The following is an 11,657-nucleotide window of genomic DNA, read 5'->3' as shown; positions in this document are numbered from 1 at the left end:
TGCTTCGATGTAAACAACTTTTCTAAATACAAATTGCGAAGGAATTGTGAGGTAAGATTTTGTGAGAATTGTTGGACAAAACACCCAGGAAAATCATTTTATAAGTTTTCAAATCAATGCAAAACATGTGAGAAGTACATAAAACAATACGCATTGGAATTTGCGAAGAAAAACAAGAAAGGGGATTTAGCAGTTTCTTCTCTGTGTCAGTGTAGTAAGCGAATCATTATAGAGATGGCGCTAGTGTTTAACGTATTTTCATTTGAAAAAAGGAGACAAATTTTGAAGCTCATTTTGTTCGAAGTGTCACGTCGGTTTGTCGGTGATACGACCTTTTCGACTTACGCCTTGCGTTGGGCCTTTTTTTCGGTCCCAAATACAGTCGTATCTCGGGGGACACCTGTATGCGCAATCTGAGATTGCGCATCGTGTATTAATACGGTTATACATTCCACCTTGCAAATTGTACAAATTTGACAGTTCGAATGTCAAATGCAAAATAATTTTCCTTTGGTCGAATTTTAAAAACCATTTCAAAAGGTACAGGTATTCCTCGATATACGAATACACGATATACGCAATTTCGCTATACACGATTTTCTTAATTTGACAGTTCTTATCTTTTCACGTTCATATATTTTCACGTTCTTCAAATTTTTAAAAACCATTTTAAATGGTACAAATTGTAATGTTTTAGTTGAAATCAGATCAAATAACTAATTTAATGGCTAAAACATACCCCTTCATGCAGAATGATACGAAAATTAGCTATAATTTGACCGAAAACATCGAAATTCGACTTACGCTAAGATTAGAGATACGCGATTGCCCTCCAGTCCGCATCAATATCATGGAGTGCCTGTAGATGATATATGGTATATGGGCAATAAACTCCGTGATAAACCAAAAACTCGGTGGTACCCAAGCGGATGATTGTCATAGCAGATCTTTATTACATACTGTTATTACAAATGATAACAAGAATCGAAGCTTTGGGATAAAATCATAGCAATCATTTTAATCGTTGTTTTTGTACTTCTTGGAATGCAAATTATTCTTTTTTTTATTAAAACAAGACATTAATTTTATCCCATGTGAGACCGGGTAAATCAGCTTATATTGTATAAAAATTAGCGGCCCGTGCATGAGTTTGACACTACTGATTTAAAGGCTTTCATACGTAAAACACTTATCAACATCATTTCTGTTTGGGAGAGGGCAATCGCAATAAAAAAAAATTATCATTCACTTAAAATATCCAATATAAATAATTCAAATTTATTACATCACAAACAACTATTGTCTTGTTGGAGGATACGATGGAATGATACATACAGGAAACCCTTTCTTATTTAACCAAAAATAACAATCTTTTCAATGCATCAGGAGTTAAAGCAAAATTATCACTGTCACAATCAAAATTATCGATCTCAGAGAAACACTTTTGCAACACTGCCAAACAATTAGTATCATGATTATCTTTAATGGTTCCTCGATGATCTTCACATTCATTGTAGAACTTTTGAGCTAGCTGAAAGTAAACAAATGGAGTAATTGCATATTTTGTTTCGATTTATATCATTCTTACACGTTCTTACCTTTATGACACCTGGCGGAAAATTAGCCAGCTTAGCGACTTGTATGCCAAAACTTTTCTCCATTACTCCCGGTTTCACCTGATACAATAAAGTCAAACATTCGCCATCAACTATGGCTTGCATGTGGTAGTTTTTCACGTTTTCTACGTAGCTGGCAAGGTCGGTTATTTCCTGAAAATGTGTGGCAAATAAGGTAAAACATTTGCTCTCTTTAGCTAGCCATTCAGCGATGGACCACGCAATGCCGCATCCTTCATATGTTGATGTACCGCGTCCAAGCTCGTCGATTATTACAAGCGATCTATCTGTTGCTCTGCGAATTATTCCTGCAGTTTCGATCATCTCCACCATGAATGTACTGAGTCCTTTGGTAAAATTATCATCGGCGCCAACTCGCCCCAAGATGCAATCGAAAATTGACATTTCTGCACTCTCGCATGGTACGAATGAGCCGATGTGAGCCATTAAGACAGTGACTCCCACAGATCTTATGTAGGTACTTTTGCCACCCATATTTGGGCCGGTGATAATATACGTGGAAGTTTCCTTGGCGTCAAACATTGCATCGTTGGCGATATAGTTGACATCTTCTTGCAACTCCAAACAAGGATGACGCACTTGAATCAGTTTTAACACACTTGGACCTTCGCGATGCATTTTGGGCCGTACGTATGGGATCGGTGCACTTGAAGCACTCACTGCAAAGCTTACCAGACAGTCTAAGTACGCTATCTGACTATTGAGCATTGTCCATGGTTCAACATACCCTACAGCTACACGTATCACTTCTGCGACAATAGTTTGCTGTTGCTCTTCATACGCAATTTTTAACGTAGCAAAAGACTCGCTGTAATCTTGTAGTTTAGTTGTGATAAACCGAACGCCACCCTTTACGGCATCTAAGATGCGATAGGAATTGTTTTTCCGTATTAAAGTTTCATCTTTAAGCGTAATTCTAAAATGGTAACCATGTTGACTAACAAATTCAAGCTTAATAGACGATCCCGCATCCAATCCTATGTCTTTGGCTACTGTGGATAGATGATGCTTCATTTTAGAATAAACTTCGTCCATTTCTTCTTTTCGCTTCTTTAGCTGGCTATCGAAATCAGCTTTTACAAGATATTCGCCATGTTCGACCGCTTGCAAGTCAATGATTTGTTCAACCATGGATTTGAATAGCTTCAAATCACTCAAGCTATCCTTGATAGGATTGTATATATTGTTCAGCACAGCATTTTTTTCTAGATCGTTCGGTTCCAGAAGAGATAACATTCTAGGTACACGTAAAATAACTTGGTACAAACGAAAAATGTCCTGCAACGAAGCTTTTCTGCGTAAAAGACGTTTGAGCACGAACATTATATCTGGCAGCTTTTTAAGATGATTATCATAAAGCTCAGAGCGTATTATGGTATTGTTGACAAAATACTCCACAATATCGTGCCGATCTTTGATAATCTCATAATCTTGTAGCGGCTGTTTCATCCATTGTGCCATCAATCGGTGGCCTTGAGGTGTGCGACACTATCAAGTACGCCCAGAACACTTTGCCATCGATAGGCGTTCGATTTAATTGATGTGCCTGGGTTTGGAAAAAGGTTCAATGCCGATACTGCAGCTGCATCAAGATGAACAAAGCTTTAATAGAAAAAGAAATTAATATACACATTAAAATTAATAGGAAAACAAAACATCATTACACGTTTGATATTTTTACCGGTTTGAATCGAGCGATTCCAGATGAAACTGACCATGGTTGCCTGGTTCTTGAGTAAGCTCGAGATAGTTTAAGATTACACCCAGTGCACTTAGAGCCAGCGATTTAGATACTTCTGGAATGGTGTTTGCGTTTGGATGCTGTCCCTCGCGGAACCGCAGCAGTTTGTTCAAACTGTCGATGACATCGACTTTATCCTTCATAAATTCTTTCACTTTGCGCGTTGTAACGATCACATTATTACGCTTCATAATTTGCTCGACACGTTCATACTAAAGAATTAACGAAAATGTTGAAAACAAAACAGCGACATCATAGTAAACATATTAAGATATGCAACGATTACAAAAGAGGCAAACTTTAAGCGTAACACTTTCAATAGTAATAAAGTTATGGCACCTCTTTAAAAGTTTATAGCGGATATTACGGATTACTGAAGATAATTTGATTATTTGTGGCCATTCTCATTTGGGTCGATAGTATTGAAGAACCAGAGATAATTATAGTCACGGAATTCGAAATCTCTTATCTCTTTAAGCTATACCTTCAACTACTACTACTACTTTATATTTACAAAAAGCTTGAAGAAAGACGAAGTAACGTATTAATCTGTTACATGGCAACAAATGAAACTTAACGTTTCATGGCGTATTGATAGAAGAAATTTTAAGGGAAGCTTACGTGCAAGCCAAAAAGACAGGAAAAGATGAAAATGGCACACATTACGGAAAATCAAAACAATACGGCGTTCTTAGTTGGTGATGTGAATTTAACCAAATGTTGCCTATAGAACATGTTCTGATGCTCAAATATGCTAGCATATGGTAAACAACAAAAAGTATCTGAAGTCAAGGCTAGAACGCTTACTCACAAGTGATGTGATTAAGCATACGAAGAAAATTGCGAAAAATTTATGGGAAATTCAAAACCAGCAGTTGCCATGAACGATATGTTGTATATACCAACACTTATTGCGAATTTATTCTACGTGAAAGGAATTGAACGAAGAATTGAATGGAAGTTACATTCAGCAAAAATAAAGAACACATATAATGCGTGAATCTAAGGATATATGAAATGCAATTCGAAAAGATCGATTATACGAATTATATGTCCTGTCACCAAATATCGAATGTGTTATTATTGCTGATATTCATATATGGCATCGTTGGTACGGTGTCAAATAATAAAACCGATCTAAATATTCTTTTAATATACACAATACGTGCAACTTACCTCTGCTGCGCCACCGGGAAGTAGACACTCTTTAGGTCCTGTAACTACAATTAAAGCCTCCAGCTCAGTGTAGAAATCATCGTCGACGAATTCGATCACGGCCATACGTCTCTCATTTACTTCGATAAATCCTAAACCAATCATTCGTTGCTTGGGTTCTTGACGAATGTGCAGAGCAATCAGAGCAGAACCGATTACCATTTCGTTATTGTTGTTAAACAAAACATCTTCGAAGTGTGCCAAATTCCCTGGTGATCCTTTATACTGGAGCGACCAATCATTTTCATGTTTCCGTTTTGATTCCTTCGAATACACTTCTATTCGATAGTTACGCACCAGCAGTAGGTCTCGAATAAGTCCCTCGAAATTGTTTTTACTCAAGGAAACATACGGCAACTGCTGATCATCTACATCCATTATTTTGATTGCATTCGAAGACTTAAAAAGTGTTTTGGCAACAAATGCGGCATCAACGCCATGGCAGCTGTAATAATCCGTTCGATCGAAAATTCGCACAGTAGTAGCCGGTTTCTATGGATGACACAAGAAGTTGAAATAAAAAAAAATCATAAAGCTAACTTTTCAACTGCTTTTCATACCTCGCCTAGTGACTTGTAAAACTCGATGAATGTTCGCTGCTGTGCTTTGTCTGTAACGAATAAAATACGAAAAACTGTGGAAATACAAACACAGGGGTTTAATTAATTTACGTACCTAGATTTAGACATTGTAGTGGTTTTAAGGTCGACATTTCGAAACGCTATTCGATACAAACAGAACGGCTGTATTGAAGATAAAATTAACAACTAATCCGGCACCGAGCGTATTTAGAAAGACAAACATATGGAAAGCGCGCGAAATTTGTTTCACATCGAATTTATATGACAGTCTATAATGGGTATGCGAATACCAAGGTGCTTTAAAAGCCAAGGACTTTGTAGGAACGAGGAAAAATGACCGTTAAAATAGACATAGAGCGACAACATCTCGCGTGGCAGAAAGTATCTAAAAAAAAACCCAGTCAACCTTTACATTATTTTGTTGAAAAACATATAAAATAAGTTAAATTTTATTTTTTTTGAGTTTAAAATTAGTCTGGGTCGTAAAAAACTGGATAACTCTTTTGTTTCGGATGAAGCAGAAATGTCGCGCGAGACAGGTAGCTCGGTGGGCAAATTTGAGCTACTTTTTATCGCGCGCGCGAGGTTGTCGCTATCTGTCTATTTGAACGATAATACAGGCAGTCCCCGAGATACACGATACACAGGCCTATTATTTTGCTCGAATGACATTTTATTCCGTCGGAAGCACTCGAGTCGAGCGGGTGAAAAATTGGTATCGTTTTCGCCATTCGAATCGATGAAGTGGACGAAACCTTCAACGAAAGTGGGTAGAAAGGAGGTGTTCTGTATGACGAACATTTGGCTATCAAGGCTTTAGAAAAAAGCACAAAACCAGGATCGACGGCAGTTGTCAAATGCGATTAATGTTGCTGGTATACGGGTATAATAAATGAATTGTTTTCCTTTAATAAATATTTGTATTGCACTAAAAACTTGTATTTTGCATCCACACTTTATAAATCGGCCTTTCCCACGTTACATTGCGGCTGCTGCCTGTAAACAAATATCGACGGCTATTGTCAAACTGAATCTCGAAATGGCAACATGCCTAACGCTAAGAAGACATCTCTATATTCCATCTTGGGTTTCGTCGACAGCAAGGACCGTAAAGATATCAGGTCAAGTTATAAGCCCGTTTTGACAGCTAGGTGGAAGAAGAATCGACGAAGAAAACTGACAGTTAGTTTTCCGCGTTTGGCGAACGCTTCAAGTTCTCGAAGGAAAATTTCCATTTTAAATCACGGGCTGTGTTCTAATAAACTAAAATATTCACCCAAATTGATCTCCACCAAATATTGACCATGCAAAACGTAAACAATCCATCAATACATATACAAGTGGAAAATCACCTGTCAAAATCGGTGCCCTGGGGGGGGGGGGGGATCGCCAAACGCGCTATAACTACACCCAAGGTGAAATGTATAATGAGGCGTAGTTATAGCGCTTCCCAAGCGCCACAGATTAAGCTTAAACGACTGGAAAATTGAATATCCATAGAAAAAAATGAAAGCTCCACAGCTTCATTGGTTTGATCAATAGATGGCGTATTACAACAACTCATCATTATATTGCTATCCTTTTCTTGCAATGTGTTTCGACAAGTTTCATCTTATCATGACCTATATAGCCTTCTAATTTTCTGAGCAAAAATCTACATGAATGGTCGTGTGGTCAGATACGTGGGTATCGACCCCAACGACCATTACTCAAATCTCACTTGCTTCAGTGCTGGTGGTTTCCGTTGGAGTTTAGTATTTAAACAATCGTATCGCCGTTCTAGTTCTAGCGATGCATAACTTCAATGCGAAACCATACAACAGTACAGAGGAAATGAGAAAGCTCTCCTCCAAGCGATGAAGCTCAACTGGTTGGGGTATCCCACCAACAGAGAGCGTCACCAGCTTTTTCGCTATTTTTAGAATGCATGAGTCGTTTGCCGTCTGCTAAACGAAGTCTTTCTATATTCCGTTTAGGTAGAGAACTTGAGTCGTTTAGAAGCCGTTTAGTGGTCGTTTAGTGGATTTGTGGCACTTGGGTTTTGACGATCCCCCCTGGGCTCCGACTATGACAGATGGTTTTCCGCTTGTATATGTATTGATGGATTGTTTACGTTTTGCATGGTCAATATTTGGTGGAGATCAATTTGGGTGAATATTTTAGTTTATTAGAACACAGCCCGTGATTTAAAATGGAAATTTTCCTTCGAGAACTTGAAGCGTTCGCCAAACGCGGAAAACTAACTGACTAACAAGGCGTCGTGCGAGATGGCAAACTGCTCGAAATTGCTTACGGAGTTTTAACACCAGTGTAAACTGCAATTAACATCGAGTGTCAAAGTGCTGTATACAACACAACAATACTGCTCTTGGTATGGGATTAGAAAATTGCTAATAAATAAGGCTGCGCTCTGGCACTTATCGAACTCGACATCCGACTCGAACAAACCCATATACAGTCTTTTCCCGAGTTACGCGGTTTCTGCGTTCCCGACGAATCCGCGTAACTCGAATATCCGCGTAAGTCGAATTTCACGGTTTTTGACTAAAATACTATTGATTATTCGATTTTTTTTTACTTTATTTAGTACTTTTATACACTTTATCATTTATTTGATATGATTCGTGCAGAAAATTCTAATATTTCTGGCTTTTAAGCGATTTCAATTTGATAGTCAAAATGCAATTTTTAACGAACTTGAAGCCAATTTTACCGATTTGACATTTAATCTGTCAAATTTTGAAAACCGCGTATCTCCGAATCCGCGTAAGTCGAGAACCGTGTAACTCGAGAACAGACTGTAATCATATGGAGGTGCACTGTCAGACACAAACAAACAAACAAGACAAACATGTCAAATCCCATACATTTTTCATGTTCGATGTCTTGTTCGATTGGTGCTAGAGCACCGGGTTAGTTTAGTGTAACATCTGAAAATGATGTGAGTCTTACCGTATTAATACACGATGCGCAATCTCAGATTGCGCATATATTCGTTTTATCAAAATATATGTCATTTCGCGTATCCAACCCTGAGCTATAAACGTCATTTCCATACAATTTCAGATTGCGCCAAGATTGCGCATAAATTTTCAAGATTATATGTCTGAGATATATAAATTTTTTTTGACAGATAAATATATCAAACCTACCCGTTTGACAGATAAATATATGCGCAATCTGAGATTGCGCATCGTTTATTGCTACGGTTAAAACCTATTCTCATACCACCATAAGGTGTGTGCAAAGTATCGTTGAAAATGATCCAGCCGTTTCGGAGGTTGCTCGCAACAAACACCGTGACACGAGATTTTTATATATATAGACAAGGTGTATGGATATTAGGAGGTGAAGTGCTTCAGAGCAAATTGACATTTCACGACTTGACATAACAATACTGGGGGCCAAGGTGTATTTAATGAGGAAGTGAATTATTAGCGCGTTTGCCGGGGGCCATCATGAGTATTATTATGTCAAATCGCATACAATTTTCTATACCCTCCTCCAGCCCTTTCCGATTTTAATTCCGGAGCCCTCAGTATTGTTATGTCAAGTGAAATGTCAATTTGCTCTGAAGCACTTCGGGCGGTGGCAACGCTGATCGGATGCGATTTTATCGGACGAGATTTATATGTGATTTGACAGATAACGTCGGACGTGCGATTTCGTCGTCCGACGTACCTGTCAAATCCCATATAAAAATTTGACAGGCCGTCCGATAAAATCGCATGCAAAAAAGCGTTGTCACCGCCCTTCACCTCTATATCCATACACCATTTTGCATGCCTTTCCTGACATGATAAATTGCCCTCAATTTACTTATACAGGTGTCCCCCGAGATACGACTGTATTTGGGACCGAAAAAAGGCCCAACGCAAGGCGTAAGTCGAAAAGTCGTATGTCGAATATCTGTCAATTTTAAGTTTATAACCGAAGTTGAAGAGTCGAAATATCATATCGTGTTTTTATTTGAACCAATGTTCGATAATGTATTATTTTACACAAAAAATCGTTTACACGATTAGATATACAATAACGGTAGTAGTGGAATCTTTGGAAATGTGTGTGTAACGGTATCAGCTCAGAAATTCAAAAATATACATCAATTTCTTCTCGATGACAACTTTCACTGTCAAAATCAAAATCGTCGTATCTGCGAATCGTCGCAAACCGAGGGGGTCGTAACTCGGGGGACGCCTGTAGACTAAGTGTGCCCAAGATACGCAAAAGGAAGTCAATCACTGCCCGGGATCGGCACAATCCACTTTCTCAATATTCGCTCCAACACTCCGTCATAAGGAGTTGGGTTCTGCTGACACCCATCGAGTCCCGAACTAATGATCGTTTGGAAGCCGTCTGTGTATGACATAGGGCCCTTGGCTAGGGATAAGCTTTTGTTTGAGTTTACCGTGCTATCTACGTTTCGTATTACCACAAATTCTCCTTCTACAAATTCAGGGACTGGTTTACATTTCGACAGGTGTTGTTGCTCATTAACTTGTGATGTTCATTATGTTACTGATGCTTGTGATCGTATACTATTTAATCTACTCTTGAATCGTTATTTATCTCATCCAAATGTTCGGTTAATTCATCGATCACTGGACCTCTCTGTTCAATGCCAAATAAAAGAACTGACGGAGCAAAATGTGTAGATGTGTGAGTAGTATTGTTAAGAGCATACCCAAGTGCACAAATCCACTAAACGACCATTAAAGCGGCTTAAACTAACGACTCAAGTTCTCTACCTAAACGGAATATAAAAAGACTTCGTTAGCAGACGGCAAACGACTCGCATTCTAAAAATAGCGAAAAAGCTGGTGGCGCTCTCTGTTGGTGGGATACCCCCCACCAGTTGAGCTTCATCCCTTGGAGGAGAGCTTTCTCATTTCCTCTGTACTGTTGTATGGTTTCACATTGTAGTTATGCATCGCTAGAACTAGAACGGCGATACAATTGTTTAAATACTAAACTCCAACGGAAACCACCAGCACTGAAGCAAGTGAGATTTGAGCAATGGTCATTGGTGTTGATACCCACGTATCTAACCACACGACCATTTATATAGATTTTTGCTCAGAAAGTTAGAAGGCTATATAGGTCATAATAAAATGCAACTTGTCGAAATACATTGCAAGAAAAGGATAGCAATATAATGATGAGTTGTAATACGCCATCTATTGATCAAACCAATGAAGCTGTGGAGCTTTCATTTTTTTTCTATGGATATTCAATTTTCCAGTCGTTTAAGCTTAATCTGTGGCGCTTGGGTACTCTACGTTAGGAATTTGAGCGCTCCAATCCGCATGGTCTACTGGGTTTGAAAGTTTGCTCAGTACTGGTCGTAGGACACGATTCACCCTTTCACCTGTCCGTTCGCCTGAGGTGATCCTGTTGCATTTAAAATGTGAGTAATACTACGCGACGTTAGGAAATTTGAAAAAGAATCAGGCATGAAACACGTTGCTCGATCGCTAATGATGCGCCTAGGGCGACTGTAGTACATAAAATATTGCTTGAGAGCATTACAAACTTCACGTGTGTTCGTAGATATCGTAGGATACAGCTTTGTAAATTTAGTAAAACTATCTATTACTACCAGTAAGTGCTTCTTTTTTTTTGAATGAACAGATGGTAAGGGGCCTAAAAAGTCAATGTGCAAAGTATCAAACGGAATAGGTGTTAGCTAAGTTTTAAGTTAGGTATACTGAATAAATTTCTATTGTTAACTCTGTGGTGCAGAATACATTACACATTTCAAGCATTTTTTTATGTAATTAGTGATCCTTGTTTTCATTTGAGGGAAATATAATATTTGGAAATCTGCATGTAACACTTGTCTACGGCAAGGTGTCCTATTTTTCATGAATGTGTCGTATTAAGTTATTAATCATTTTGATGGAACATACATCTTTAATTGGCTTGTTGGTGATTGTTTGAATACTACTCCATCTCGGATTGTGAAGCCGCTTACTCCTTTAGAATTTCTATTCAGTTTTTAAAGATATAATTTCACATCACGTGCTTGCGCTATACGTAGTTGAAAATCTATATCTAAGTCATCAAATCCTGCAACCTGTTCTAATCGACTAAGCGCATCTACATGTGGCATTGAAGACCCAGGGGCGATGATGCATGGTGTAGTCATAATCTTCAAGAAACAAGGACCAACGAGCTATTTTTGCTGAGACATTCCGGTTTTTTAAGTTTGTACCAAGGAGTTACAATCTGTGATAATCTTAATCGGAATCCCGTGGACGTAAGTATGGAACCGCTTCAGCGAGTAAATACTGAGAGCGTCTCTAGTTCGTAGCTATGCAATTTAGCTTCATCTGCTGATGTTGTTTTAGAGAAATATGCTATTGGGTGATACTTTCCATCATTTGTTTTTGTAGTAGTACAGATCCAACGCCTAAGAGCTTGCATCACAATGCAATTCAGTCTCACGCTTGGTCATAGATCGATAAAACAGGTGATTTTATT

The 11,657-nt window shown here is 38.4% G+C and overlaps 1 protein-coding gene across 1 annotated transcript; it reads right to left on the bottom strand.

Moving 5' to 3' along the window:
- Positions 1–1,257: 1,257 nt before the first annotated feature.
- Positions 1,258–5,514, bottom strand: LOC121602305 (DNA mismatch repair protein spellchecker 1-like). Its single transcript, XM_041931077.1, is given in 7 exon segments — positions 1,258–1,531; positions 1,599–3,127; positions 3,130–3,239; positions 3,319–3,590; positions 4,555–5,085; positions 5,154–5,203; positions 5,269–5,514. Coding segments are annotated over 7 exon segments (2,712 nt in total). The 5' UTR covers positions 5,306–5,514; the 3' UTR covers positions 1,258–1,348.
- Positions 5,515–11,657: the final 6,143 nt, after the last annotated feature.

Source organism: Anopheles merus, unplaced genomic scaffold (genome assembly GCF_017562075.2).
Source record: "Anopheles merus strain MAF unplaced genomic scaffold, AmerM5.1 LNR4000398, whole genome shotgun sequence".
In the NCBI taxonomy this organism is placed as follows: domain Eukaryota; kingdom Metazoa; phylum Arthropoda; class Insecta; order Diptera; family Culicidae; genus Anopheles; species Anopheles merus.
This window is presented reverse-complemented; position numbering and strand designations above follow the sequence as displayed.